General features: G+C 41.8%; 1 protein-coding gene across 1 annotated transcript in view; it reads right to left on the minus strand.

Moving 5' to 3' along the window:
- Positions 1-7,834: 7,834 nt before the first annotated feature.
- RAP2A (RAP2A, member of RAS oncogene family) overlaps positions 7,835-15,279 on the minus strand; it is a 33,019-nt gene continuing 25,574 nt past the window's right edge. The window contains exon 2 of the mRNA XM_001233103.6: positions 7,835-11,835. Coding sequence (XP_001233104.2) covers positions 11,598-11,835 — 238 coding nt within the window. The 3' untranslated portion in view covers positions 7,835-11,597. The remainder of the gene's footprint in view (positions 11,836-15,279) is intronic.

Raw genomic sequence — 15,279 nt, forward strand, 5'->3', positions numbered from 1 at the left:
CCTGGTCATCAAGGCACTTTGCTCTTGGTGCAATTAGGCAAAATTACTGCACCAAGATTCTAACACATCTGACAGGACATCCCACGGATACAGCTTCAGCAGCACGTTTGACTCAGCCAGTGTGTGGTTGCTTCATCAATCACATAATGGACAGAACTGTTACAGAGTCTGTCCACACAAAGCCAGGGCAAAGGGAGGTCTAAGGGGATTAGAGGGGGAATCTCTGCTTAACTAGTTTAAGAGGGCCAATCTCAAACATTATTTATCACATGGACTGAAAAGAGTGACCTGGTGATCTTTGGATCAGTCAATTACCACGCATACCAGGTGGTGTGACAGAGATGGCTCTGGTTAAGGCCTTCTACCTAGAAGAGATCATAGAAATCATAGAATGGCCTGGGTTGAAAAGGGATCACAATGATCGTCAAGTTTCAACCCCCTGCTATGTGCAGGATTGCCAACCACCAGACCAGGCTGCCCAGAGCCACATCCAGCCTGGCCTTGAATGCCTCCAGGGATGGGGCATCCACAACCTCCTTGGGCAACCTGTTCCAGTGCGTCACCACCCTCTGGGTGAAAAACTTCCTCCTAGTATCCAACCTAAACCTCCCTCATCTCAGTTTAAAGCCATTCCCTCTTGTCCTATCACTATCCGCCCTCAAAAACAGCCAAATGTGAGATGTACATGTGAGAATGGGACCTGCTTTCAGAATCTTTATTTGCTGGCTCAGAGATCTTTATGGATTATTTTGATATTGCCACCTGAAGTCAGTGAGCTGTCAGAACCCCTTGTTTTTCCCCCTGTAAGCCTTCCCTCTCCTTTCCTTTTTATTCACATTCATAGGTGAGCAGCAGAAACCTTATTTGTGGCAATTACTCAGATAAGGAAACCAGAATTGGACCTGGATTATTTTCTGTCTAATTTTCTGGTTTGTTTTAGGTGGTGTTGGTTTTTAAAACTTTAGACCAAATGCCAAAATGCAGAACAAATGGAATATTTTAATGAGGATACAGCATTACAAATATTTCTGAAGTGCTGTCTTCATTTCATGGAAAACTTTGCCATTTATAAACAAGCAAGCAACATGTATAGTTTTAGCGAGGCATAGGCTCTCTGTGCATTTCTGAGAGCAGATTAAGTGGCTTCTGCCATCAGCTATTGCTTCCAGAACAGTTTGCCAAATAATGGCTGCAAAGTGCAAAGTCAAGAAAGAAAAAATTAAAGGGTGAGATGGGAGAGGAATCTCTTTCCTCTTAACTGAATGAAGTTGCTTTTCACCTAATAAAAATGAAATGTGGGAACAGGATGCCCATCCAATGGCAAAGGTAACTTGCCCAGGGTGAAGAACTGCGTAACCTTGATTATAAGCCTTCCTTATCACTATTCTTTTTTCCATACTGACAAATCTGAAGTCTTTTGCCAATATTTTCTTGACAAACCTCTGTGAGACAAAGCTCTGACACTGGAACTTCGATCTCTGGATGGGGAGAAAACAATACTTGTTGCTCTTCAGACTGTTTGTAAATGGGAGAAGTGACACAGAAAATGAGAAATTTGCTTTAGATCTAAAGCAGTGTTGAGGGCCTCCTCCCCACTCATCTCATAAAACCCAGCTCTTGGTGGATGGTGTCCTCCTGGATGAAGGATACCCACCTGATGGGTTTACTCTCACTTTAATGATAGAGATTAGGGATAATCTGAGTAAATTATCATGCGCAGTGGAGCAAGTAAATAACATGCTGGGCACCCACTCTTAACGTTCTCTTAAGTATTTGAGTAAGCAACTTCCCAGAAATGGCTACAGTTATCACCTTCATCAAGAAAGGGTCCTTGAGTTCATTTTGTGGGAAGGTGTCAACTCTTCAGAAGACTTCTGGAAAGCCTTGAAATCTTCACAGCTGTATCTTTGTCTGATAAATTAAGCAGAACCGGCAGAGTCTTCAGTTATTTCCTTCCATCTTAAAACACAAAACTAAATATAAAATCAGTACTGCATTGGACTCACTGTGAGTGTTGTCTTCCCCAGAACAAATTTACAACAGAGCCAGGAAAAGGAAAAACATAAGCTTTAGCTAAAAATGACTAGAGAAACACACAGGTCTTTACAGCATCCTGCCCCCATCACAGCAATGTCGGTGCATTCCTTGGGTGTTCATGGAGAATTTGAGAAGTGTTTTGCATTGAAAGTCATCATCCATTCACTTGCTACCACTTGGACACTTGTCTTCCATTTTGCTTTGCAGAATCCTATCTTCTTTGGGTTGATCAATTAGTAGTGTTCCTGTAATTAATATCTCACACTTCAATACTGTAGAAGTTAATTTATCATTGCCTTACTGTAAGAAAGCAAGATTTCCCAAGTAAAATTATCCTAATGCCGTTTGAAAGCTTTCCTAGAGCCATCAGGCAGCTTATGATGTTCCTGCATTCAGACCAGTCCCCTACTGCTGGTGTTGGTGAAGTCCTGCTCTGAATCTCTTCCTGGGGACTTCAGTGTCAGCAAACCTAATTTCTGCTTCTTGAGCAAGATAACATTAAGATGCATGGTTGGGAATCCTCCCTGCTGAACAATCTCATCCTACTCTTTCCCACTCTATTTCTCAGCTCCCACCCACTATATACAAATATATATTGCCCTCCCTAGCAGCTTCTCTGCAAATTCTTCATCCCAGCTAGTATGAGGCTGCCTGCACCTGGCCTTCAACCTCTTCTCATTCTTCCCTCTTCCTTCAAGGAAGATCAGCGTTATGCTACCAGCAGCAGCAACGCTGAGGGCACAGCAAAGGCTTTCTACATGACTTGTTCAAAGCACTGAAAGAGAGTGGGAAAAAATTGTTTTGCTCAGCAGTTTCCATTCCAGGATGAACACTGTCATGCACTGTGCAAGGTGCCTTGTTCCCAGAAGTTTCTAAATATGAACTACAAAGGGCCAAAAGCATAGCCTGTAGCAGCTGAAGAATTTGGATGCCAGCTCAATCCTGTTTTATACTTTAACCACTTTTTTTCCAGAGGCTTACAACACGGCTATGTTAAGACATACATCCTGAGACAGCGTTCTTCAGGGCAATTTCCTTATGGTTGAAACCAGAAAGGTGCCAAGTCTTAACAGACCATTCTCAAGAATTTCACACATGCAGAATGATGCATTTTCCTTTGGTTTATCGTGAGAAAGAGCTGAACCATTTTACTTTAAATATAAAGACACAAAACCCAAACCAATAAACCACCCACAGTAAAGATAACCTTGAGAAAACAGGAGCCCTGTTAGTTTGTGGAACAACAACAAAGTGAACACATTTTCTCATGCTTGAGAAGTATGAGTCCATCAGTTGGACTGTATTCTATTATCTATTTCATCTGCAAGAACAGGGGGTGAACAGTAAAAAGAAGCATAGGCAGTAAGCCACAGGCAGGGTTGCCATCAAGCCATAGACCGAGTTGCCCAGGGCAACATCCAACCTGGCATTAAATACCTCCAGGGACAGGGAATCCACAACATCTCTGGGCAGCCTGTTCCAGCACCTCACCACTCTCAGTAAAAAATTTCCCCGACATCTTATCTAATTCTACTATCTTCCTTTAGTTTTAAACCATTCTCCCTTATCCTATCACTCTCTGTCTGTGTTAAAAGTTGATTTCCCTCATGTATATAAATTCCCTTTAAATTTTGGAAGGATGCAGTGAGGTTTCCCTACAGCCTTCTCATTTCCAGGCTGAACAAGCCCAGTTCCTTCAGCCTGTCTTCACAGGAGAGAGTGCTCCAGCCTTTGGATCATCTTCATTGCCCTCTTCTGGGCCCTCTCCAACAGTTCCACATCTTTTCTGTGTTAGAGGCCCCATACTTGGATACAGTACTCCAGCTGGGGCCTCACTAGGGCAGAATAGAGGGGGACAATCACCTCTCTTTCCCCATCAGCCACCCCTCTTCTGATGAAACCGAGGATACCACTGGCTTTCTGGGCTGCAAGAACACAGTGATGGCTCGTGTTAAGCTTTTCATCAATCTAGCGTACATTCTTAGCTGCAGGACCAAAGAGTTTTGTTTTTCTAAACTGTGTTGTACAGCTGAAAAGATAAGGTGGCATGTCTCAACTACTTGAGGATAACATTGGTCTTTTGGTTATTAAACTGTATATGGACTCCAAAAGAAGTAAAAATCCAAGTATTTAGAATCTTTCCCATCAATGTCTCAAGAGGCAGCTTTATACTTCTTTCAGATAGAAGAAATTTTGCACAGAAGGCTGCTTTTATGATCCGGTTCTCAAATATACTTATCTTGAAGTTAATACATATTTAACGTAGGAATACCGAGTCTTGGTCTGTGATAAAGGCTGTACTCTCATTCAACACAATGCTTTTAATCTACTTTCGTAATTTTTCCTGGGCAATCTTTCAGTTTTGAGTTTTTACCTCCAGCAAGATGCATCTCCACTCTTGCCAACCGCCTACCTCACTTCTCCATCCTTCAGTGAGGTTCTTCTGTGGCTGCCTGACCTTGCTCCCACTCCTTAGAAGAGCAGGCAGGCATGTTATCCAGTTGCCTTCAAACGTGGGCATCATACCGTGAAAACTTTGAAATAAATTCTCACTGATCCCCAAACTGTTTCACATTCAAGTCAAACCAAAACGTGCTTGAAAGTATACAGAGAAATCATTTCTACCAGAGTAGGATGAAGACTTGCTGTTAGTGATTGCGGTACTATGTGGTTGCCTGGTTTGCAGGAATATCTTTTCCCTGCCACCCACTTGCAATCCAGCTTCTGTATGCAACCTCCTGTCTGAAAGTCAGTGTGAGCTCTGCCTGCTCTGGGCCTCAGAGCTCAAAGAACACCCGTTCCTGCTTCCATGCTGTGTTGGTGTCACTAGGCAAACAGGCACTAGGTCTGGTTAAGTTTGCACAGATACAACTCTGAATTATGTCAGGTAGCCCAGCCCTTTATACAGGGCTTTTATGGTCACATTTCAAGCAGGAGTGCCACTTAAAAATGTTAAAAGGTCATGTGATCTTTAAGGTCCTTCCAACTCAAGCCATTCTAAGATTGTATTATGAACATAATGTAGGAGATGGAGGCTAAAAAAAAAAAAAAATCATAGCATAGAATCATAGAATGGGATCTTAAAGCTGATTCAGTTCTAACCCCTCTGCTGTGGGCAGGTTGTCACCCACCGGATCAGGATGCTCAGGAACCTAAAAAACCCTGCCCTGAATGCCTCCAGGGATATGGCAGCCACAGCTTCTCTGGGCAGTCTGTGCCAGTGCCCTACCACTCTCCCACGCTCAAAGTAAAAAATTTCCTTCTAATATCTAATCTAAATCTCTTCTCTTTAAGATATCCTTTGTCCAATCACTATGCTTTCTGATAAGAGTCTTACTCCAGCTTTTCTGTAGGCCCTTTTAGGTACTGAAAGGCTGCAATGAGGTCTCCCCCCTTAGCATTTTCTTCTCCAGGCTGAACAACCCCCACTCCCTCAGGCTCTCTTCATAAGAAAGGTGTTTCAGCCCCCTAATCATTCTCATGGCTTCCTCCAGGTCTGCTTCAACAGCTCCACATCTTTCTTGTGCTGAGGGCATCAGGTCTGGACATAGTACTACAGATGGGGCCTCATGATGGCAGAATAGAGGGAGGCAATCATATCCCTCACCCTGCTGGTCACACTTCTTTTAATGCAGCCCAAGGTATAGTTGGCTTTCCAGGCTGCAATTGCACATTGCTAGCTCACATTGAGTCTCTCATCCACCAAGACCGTCTAGTCCTTCACCTCAGGGCTGCTCTCAATCCACTCTCTGCCCAGCCTGTATTTATTGTCCTGACCTAGGTGCAAGACTTGGCCTCATTTAACTTTGTGCATATCATGTGGGCCCAACTCTCAAGACTGTCATGGTCCCTTCAGCACATAGAATCATAGAATCACCAAGGTTGGAAAAGACCCACAGGATCACCCAGCCCAACCATTCACCCATCACCAGCAGTTGTCACTAAACCATGTCCCTCAACACAACGTCCAAATGTTCCTTGAACACCTCCAGGGTCAGTGACTCCACCACCTCTCTGGGCAGCCCACTCCAGTGCCTGACCACCCTTTCAGAGAATTAATATTTCCTAACATCCAGCCTGAACCTCCCCTGGTGCAACTTGAAGCCATTCCCTCTAGTCCTATCACTGGTAACGCGAGAGAAGCGGCTGACCCCCAGCCCACTACAACCTCCCTTCAGGTAGTTATAGAGAGCAATAAGGTCTCCCCTGAGCCTCCTCTTCTCCAGACTGAACAATCCCAGCTCCTTCAGCCACTCCTCATAAGGCCTGTGCTCCAGACCCCTCACCAGCTTTGTTGCTCCTCTCTGAAGACGCTCCAGGGCCTCAATGTCTTTCTTGCAGCGAGGGGCCCAACCACATCACACAGCTTAGCATCACTTGTAAACTTGCTGAGGCTGCACTCAATCCCACCACTCTTATTGCCAACAAAGATGTTAAATACTGGTCCCATTGCCAGCCCTTGAGGGACATCACTTGTCACTGGCTCCCGCTTGGACACTGAGCCATGGACTGAAACTCTGAGTGTGACCATCCATCCAATTCTTTATGTAGCACTAAGTTAGCACAGAAGTACTGTGCATATAGCACTATGTTAAACTAATACCCCCAGTGTGAGAAGATAGACAATATTACATCTACATCCTGTAAGACAGATATTAATCAGGGATAGATAGCAAGACATCAATTTCCATTTAAAATACTTTATGAAGCTTTCTCAGAGCCAACTAGCTTCCTGCAGTAACTAAAAAAAAATAATTACTATAATTAAAGGGCTCAAGGAATACATTTGTTAAATGAGACACCCAGGTTTCTAGTTACTGAGTATTTGAGAAGTGCATATTTTGCAGACTCTTCTGGAACTCTTTAGAAGAGCCCAATGAGTTCCTGCTGCCCCTGTACACACATCTTCCTGGGCACAAAGACCTTTACGTTAACGGGACTGCAAGAATCCACCCACACAAGCTCCACTAAAACCATTTTACAGAATGAACCAGCAAATCAAAAGCACGAGATTAACACTATTCTATACTACCCATAGAATTAAGAACTTTTAAGATGTCCCAGCCTCAGAGGTCAGGTTCCTTATGGCACGCACAACGTGGAACCAAGAGACCACCAAGCACCCACCACTACTGAAAACAGTGTATTTCAGTGATACTGGCATGACTAAAACGTAACTGCTGATCACTGCCAATTAGCTAGAATAATCCTGTTAGCATTAGCTCAACTGTTCAATTATAAATCTCTTCAACGCTAATTGTATTTGAAGTTCTTTCTAACACTAACTCCTTTTGTACCACGATGAAAGCCTGCAAAAACGCTCATCAATTAAAAAGCTGATATAACAAACAATCCCCTTTTAACCCTTTACAACCTCACTGCTATAAAAAGAGCACTGGATATTAATCATCATATATTGAGCAAGGTCATACATCATTTCATCGTTTTATGGTAAACATTCTTTTGCCATGGCAAGATGCACATCTTAAACAATACCAAGCCTTACTGGCAGTTACCAGCATAAACCCATCTGAGAAAGCAGGAAAACAAAACCTTTGTTGTGGTTCTTTGTCAAGCATATAACTTAAATCAACGTGCGCGCCCATCTGTTAACATGAAACTATGCTCACTTCTTTCTTATTGCTATTTAATCTGTAAAAGAAGAGCACGTTGGCAAGAAATGCTCAGCTGAACCCAACAGAACAGGCAGCGCGTTCAAAGTTACTGGGTTGCTTCAATAAGCTTTGGGTGAACCCTGGGTGACCAAATCGAAACGGACAACACAGGGAATCCAAGGGAGTTTTCATTAAATAAATTTATTTGTTAAAATAATTTAACTCCAAATACAACTGCTGAGTTTGCATTGAGTTCTATGTACAATTCTTGTTTTATTTGAAACATCAAGGTTTTAACAACTGACATTGTTACAAAACAAACTGTTGCCCCATTTTTTAAGTTGCCAGTTGTATTAGAGCTCAACAGTTATCTGTGAAATACATTAATTCACCTCTGGGAAACTCCAAATCAACAGCGTTAAGCCTGGTTCCAGCACCCACTTCAGTCTTTCTTCAAACCCTGATCAAGAATCAACAGATGCACAACAATGCAGATAAAAGCCTCCTGCAGTCGTCAAACGTTGGCTTTTGTTGCGGAGTTTCACAATTAAAGCCTAACCAGTGCTTTGACGGCACACTGGCCAAAAAATAAAATAAAGTAAAATAAAATAAAAATCAAAGTAAAAAACAAACATGCACAAAACCCCCCCAACCAAATGGCTGACATCTTTAGGCAACATTCTATACAGGAAAGCAAATACCAGTAGTTTTCCCACAGAAAAGTAATGGCAACTGTAGCACTGGGGTTAGGGAGAGGCTAGAACCAGAACAGAAAAAGCCACCAAGTCCTTTTGATGCTCTGAAGGGGCAGAGGGAGAACAAAAACAACAGTAAGAAGCAACTATGTGTAATGCTCCTGATTTGATTCCCTTTGTTTGGACCAGTTCTCGCGTGCACTTCTAAGGGAAAGAGGAAACAGTCGCTATCACTACCATAGCTTAAAAGAATAAAAGTTGCGACATTAAAAAAGAAAAAAGCATAATAAAACAAAAAAAAAGGAGAAAGGCCATTCTTGTAGAAAAGGACAAAGCTCTACAAGAACAGGCAAAGGAAAAAGCGGGTCTTTGGAACAAATCATAATATTTTAAGGCATGTTATAAGAAATTTTCAAAGACTGTAATTGGTAATCCTTTCAGGGTACAAATGAAACAACGAGCGTGACTCCCACGGGGCAGCCACAGAAGCGCTGCGTGGCTCGCTCACCTACCTTCCTGCTACCCATGGATTTTGGAGAAAGTCTCTGTCAAGTGCAACCGTCATTGAATCAAGCTCCACTATCTTCACATTAGTGGAAGTACAAATAGTGCATAACTACTTCCTCAGAATTATACGAAAAAGCAATGCTTACCCTCCCCTCCCCCCCTCCACAAGTATTGCATGACAGCGTACACAGATCTAAGTTCCAGAAAATGTGAAAGGGTAACGCAAAACCAAGACCGGGGTGTATTTTCATTAGTATCTTCTGTTAGGAACTTCACTGTGCGATTCTTCTTATATTAGAAGCCCATCTGTTTTATATTATCAACTCCATGGTAGGCCATTCATATTGTACTTCATGCCATTTTCTTGGCTGATGAACGATCTACGAGGTGAGATTTTAACACCCCTGTAAATAACGTTGCATAACATGCACTTCTAAGTTTCACAGGGCTTTTAATTCTTTTTTGAGTGCGCTTATGCAGTGGATCTTGCACTGACAAGCTATTTTACAGATGGGTTGTGCTGCTCAATAACTGGATATCTGAAAAATTACAGTATCACCAATTCAGTATCTGAAACCTTGCTTAAGTATGGTAGGTGAAACGGGCGGATGGGGGGGGGGGGAAGAGAACATTCATACCATCTAGTTTAGGCATAGAAGTTGCGTGACTCAGAGGACCGAAGATAAAAGCCTAAGCTTTGCTATATAGTGAATGGAAAGAGGTAGGTGCCTCTAGGAGGGCAATTCAGAGCACCCGAAGTGGGCATTCAGATGCCAAAATAAATGGTGTGAATATCTCTAGGAGAACAAAGTACAGTAACAAAAGTTCCAAAAGGTAGATGGGAAGAAGGGCTATATTAACGTTTGAGTAAGGCGTGATGTTTTGTGACATCCAATGCCCTTCAAAACATTGGTTGTAGAAAGGTTTTGAAAGATGAAGGGCAGAGATGGTCTGTTCTCTTCGATTAATATGATTTCCTTTGCTTACCATCCACTGAACTACAATTTAAACGTTAAGAATGTATATGAAAATCTGCAAAGTGTGCTGTACAAAGTTTCCTTTGTAGAAGATGAGAGCATTATTTTTAGGCAGTTCTGCAGATGAAGGCAAAACTCTCAAACCTAACTCCAATTACAGCATTTCTAAGGGCCATATACACACACACATACACACTCAACACACACACACACAGCCCAGCACCCCTGTTGTCACTCATTTAAACACAAGGAACTACACTGTTACTGCACAAGATTGAAAAACTAATGAACGCATGGTGTTATTTAGACCACAGGCTCAGTGACTCTGTATTTTTATGGCCAATTTTACCTATAAGAGATCCAACTCAAGACAATCTCTCCAGCATGTAAAATCTAAACATTGTGATTGAAAACTTCTCTATACTTTGATTGTAAGACTTCAGAATAGGTATTTTTGTGCCATTAGTCATGCAAATGATAAATACTTCACTGCTATGAAACTAGCAAGCCAGAGCTCGAGCATCCTTTCAAAATAAAATATTTGCTCCCACCATTTTAACACTCAAATAATTGGGGCAACCTTTGAATAGTGTGTCGCAGGCAACTAAAGAGCCATTTCCACACTCACTTAAGGAATCGTAACTGTAACTATTTCAGCTCTGAACTGAATGATTTTACATGGTTATCCAATTTAAGTTTTCGTCATTAAAGCTATGAAATAGCAAGCTTGATTTTCAAAGGTTAGTTAGGGATCCCACCAGAGAACGTAGCCCTTAAAGGCAAGAAAGAACTGTTGTCTTCAACAAACTTAAAAATGCAGGATGTTCGTACTGTCCCATGAGGTTTCTGCAGAAGGGAACATATGGATGCAACATGGCTTAATTTTCCTTACAAGATGGTACTAGTTAATCTATTAAAGTGTTCCTTGTTAGTAAGGCTCAGCAATTTTTTCATCACAGTTGCTTCCTCCTGGTTCAGTAAAGTGATAAATAAAGATGCTTCCTGCTTTGTAAACAGAGGGTTTGTTTGGCTTTTTGCAGACCAAAACCTGAAGTGATCCTCCATTTTTGAGCAGCAAAACGAAAGATTTAAACATTCCAATGCCATACTGTTTCTTCACCTGTCGCCTGTTTGCAGATCTTGCCTCTCGCTTCACTCACTGATGCAATGTACTCTATTTCAAGACGTGGGATAAAGTGTAGAAATAATAGCATCGATTTTGAAAAAAATCCAAACAATACAGGTCTCTGGTAACCTCTTCCTCTAACACTGTCAGAAGTTCAGGTGAAATCAACACAGTTGAACAAACTTGGCCACAAGTGATAGCGCACGTCCCAAAGCACAGCAATTAGACGCTCAAAGACTTAGCTCTCCTTCTGCACTCATGCTAGCTGCAGATGGTCTTCAAGGACATTCTCTCCACTGCTTTAGTTTCCATCTCCAAGGTTTTCCAACTTCTTTGCAAAAAGTTGCTGTCGTTGCTGTTGGACATGATAACACGTACGCTCAAATGGAATGACCCTGTAGATCGACTGGCTATGCCATAACATCGCAGGTGCTCAATGGGAAAAACGGGTGAGATGTGGTCATTGAACCCAATTATATTCAGAGTCAGTGATTGACTTTCAATGCTCAGCTCTGAGTTAATGTTGCTACTTCACTACAGATGTATTTCAAGTGACCCACAAACCAGGAAGTGAAGTAGACAGTTTTACCACCTTACAAAATTTCTGCAAATTTAAGTCCAGGTTAGGTCATTTTTAATGCTATTGTATATTACATGCAGAACAGCATGGATCATCTTTGTCTGGCTGTGCTGCATAGTTCATTTGTCTAACAATTTCGGCGAAGAGCTCATCCACCATTGTTTTACTTTTAGCAGAGGTCTCCATAAAAGGGCAGCCCCACTCTTCAGCTAAGGCTCTGCCTTCATTTGATGACACTTCTCTCTCACTTTCCAGGTCCACTTTATTACCAACCAGAATTACGGGCACCTTTTCATACCTGCAGTTAAAAAACAAAAACAAAAAACCCACAGTGATAGTTATATTTCAGAGAAGAACATATTCAAATGTGTAAGCATCTATTTGCAAACAGTACCCAAGGTGCAATCTGTTTGGGCATGAAATTTTTACACTGAAGAAAATGCTTTACATGTCCTGCATTCTAGTGATTTATTACACATCTTTTCTCCCAGAGTATTCTTAAAGTTCAGGTGAATACCTCCCTCACTGAAGTTTGCCTTCCACCTTCCTGGAGCACTTCCACACTGCAAAAACAAGTACTATATTCACATTTTCCTTGTTGTTCATCTCAGTTAGGGTGCAAGAACAAGACTGAAGTTCAAGTCTCTCTCCAACGTTACATCCTCCTGCTCTGTGAACAGGCAGCACACTGCATTTCTTGCTTGCAACAGGGGAGATGCATCACTCTCCCTTTCAAAGGTACATCTACCATTGGCTAATATAAACCAGAACTATCAGATGAACAATAAATGAGAGAAAACCAAACTGTCAGTAAAATTCATTTGAAATTTCAGGCAGTCCACTTCAAGTACTTTCTACATACATAAGTAGTGATATATAAAAACGCGCATTAGCTAATAGAGAAGATACAGCTTTTCCTTGCAACATTCATACCATTGTGCCAGTTATACAAGCTGAAAAGAAAAAGAAATACCAGGCAACACTATCACAGTTCCTTGGAGTTTATTACTTTGCACCTCCTTGTGAGGGGATCCTTGGCTTTTCCTCCTAATTAAAATGCCTGTCTTCTACTATTTTGCCCCTCCATCCTCACGTGCATAAAACCCTTCTTTGAACACAGAGCTAAGCAAATGTTTAGTCAGGTTTTAAATTTACATATTTGACATAACAGAGAAGACAACACTGGGCCCATTTCCAAAATGCTCTCAACGCCGGTTTTCTCAAAAAAGCAACAAGGACTGAGAGAAAAACTGATTACAGTTCTTAACATTTAAACCAAATGAAGATCCAAAAGAAACAAGATGGCTCTCTCTTAACATAAGTCCAACTTTCTACTTTGTATTAGCTTCGTAGCACTGTTTTCAGTCAAATGATTTGAGCAAGACCAAGCTGTGGACAGACAACACTCATCGCTACTACCTACAGCAGTTTATGATGTTACATATGCCACCAATATATCAACTATTTACCTCTTTCTTCCTTCTTCCCAGGCAGGGCAGCAGCAGAGCTGGTACAGGTATCCCTGCAGCTTGTGCTAACCCACCAGGGACGAGGGAATTAAGCTGTCAATGCTCTGCACGGAAACAGAACCTCTGCGCTCCTGCTGACTCCATCACAAGGCTTGTGGGCTCCGAGTCAAAGAGTGTGAGGACAGTGACTTCTCACACCATTCAGTATCCAAAATTGACCCACGTACGTCACAAGATGAAAGTGAAATTTTAAGCTTTCTTATGTCACTCTGCCATCTCTGAGGACATCACTCAATCCAGAGTCAAAGACCCTGGTCAGTAACTGTAGAGGAATCCCCTCACTTTTTCACCATTTATCCTGTCCTCGTTTACCACCTGAACAGACCCAATCCATTTCTTACTCTCTAGATACACAGTATTTAGCACAATGATACCTTTGGAACTCTTAGGAGAGCTAAGTTGCCATTAAGTAACAAAACACACAAAAGCATCTTGAAAATCTGTCCTCCCGCATTTAAACACGTGATAGCACAGTCTTTAATTACACGGATGGTGTTCAACAGATAAGACAGCAATGGAGTACTTCTTAATCTTTATTATCCAGGTGCGTGCATTTCATTTTATTTGCTGTACAGTATTAAAATCCTTCAGTGGAAGTGGGATCAGCTTCACTGCATGTCGTGATATCTAAGGGCCCCAAAGCATAAACTTCCTTCTACTTCTTCTAGGTTTTCTCTATTGTCTCAATTTTACAAGTGAGAAAAAGGAAGAAATTCAAAGCAGTCACTTGAGAAGCATTCTGCAAAGTGGATGAGCCAGACTTAAAACAACATCACTTCTTCTCATGTTGCACAATCACTCCGATCTACTGAGAAAGGTGAGGAAAAAAAAAGCGCACACACTTGGTGCAGATTTACAGACAGCTCCACTAAAATATTAAAGTGCTCAAAAAGGTTTAAGAACCCTAGAAAAGCTGGGCAACTAACTAAGGACCTAAGGCACTATTTGCTATGAGTGCTCAGCATCTGAGAAGTGAAGGGATGGAGATACAGATTTTGTACTGGAAGACACAAAGAGGAATTGATGAGCTGACAGAACAGATATATAAACAAAATAATTGAATTTACTTGCACAGGATCATCTAGGAGCTACTACACAGAACAGACAGAATCACTTTTCAGTATTGGTTTTTCCTGCCTTTACAGCTTTTGTTTGCGTTGTTCATTGCCTACCTTCACCACTTAAAAAGAGATTGAAATCCTACAGTCAATAGTCTTATGTACCTTATAATCCACATTCATCCAATGACCACTTCATAACATTAAATTGTGTAAAAGAAAAAAGTTTCTGCAAAATCCTCATGTTGCCTTGTCAAATTCCTCCTCAAAGGGCAAAAATAAGGTTGGCTCTTGTAAAATACATCCTGTATTACTTCATTTTTGAGTAGTCAAATTTACAAAGCAAATACTATAAAGTACATGTAAATTCAGCGTGCCTTTTAAAATTTGTATGAATTCAGAACATATACTATGAAAAATATATACACACACATTTTATATGACTCTTCATACGGTATACAAAGAAAAGCCATTATTCATAATCTAGATGAATGCAGACTGGAACATCACAATATTCCAGTCCATGAATACTGAGCAGAAGACTTGCTGCTGTATGGGTTTATTAGCTCCATTTCAGTACCAGTCCTGCCAGACCAGATGTCTGTGCGTTATGTTTTCCATATAGCAAGATGATGGCAGACGGACTGTGTTGGATGGTGCCATCTCAGACGTAGCAGGCCCTAGCAGAAGCTACGGGGCTCTACATCAGCCCCTGCTGACCTTCATTCAAAGGCTCTATGGCCGCAGCTTTTGATAACACCACACAAACCCTCAAGCTTCCAGAACTTCCTACCTCACTCCAGATCCTGGGCAAATCTATGTCTGCTGAGCACAGATGAGCTCCTTGGCTCAAGGCTGTCTTTACTGCTGCTCCTTCTGTGCCAGGAGGTCAAAGAATCGCAGGGGTTGAAAGGGACTTCTGGAGATATCTAGCTCAGTCCCACTGTCAAAGCAGGTTCCCTAGAGTAAGTTGGGCAGGTGAGTTTTGAATATCTCCAGAAGAGACTACACAACCACCCTGGGCAGCCTGTTCCAGTGCTCTGTCACTTACGCAGTAAAGAAGTTTTGCCTTGTGTTCAGATGGAGTTTCTTGCGTTTCAGTTTGTGCCCACTGGCCCTTACCCTGTCTCTGGGCACCACCATCCTCTTACCAAT

This window comes from Gallus gallus, chromosome 1 (assembly GCF_016699485.2).
Source record: "Gallus gallus isolate bGalGal1 chromosome 1, bGalGal1.mat.broiler.GRCg7b, whole genome shotgun sequence".
Lineage (NCBI taxonomy): Eukaryota > Metazoa > Chordata > Aves > Galliformes > Phasianidae > Gallus > Gallus gallus.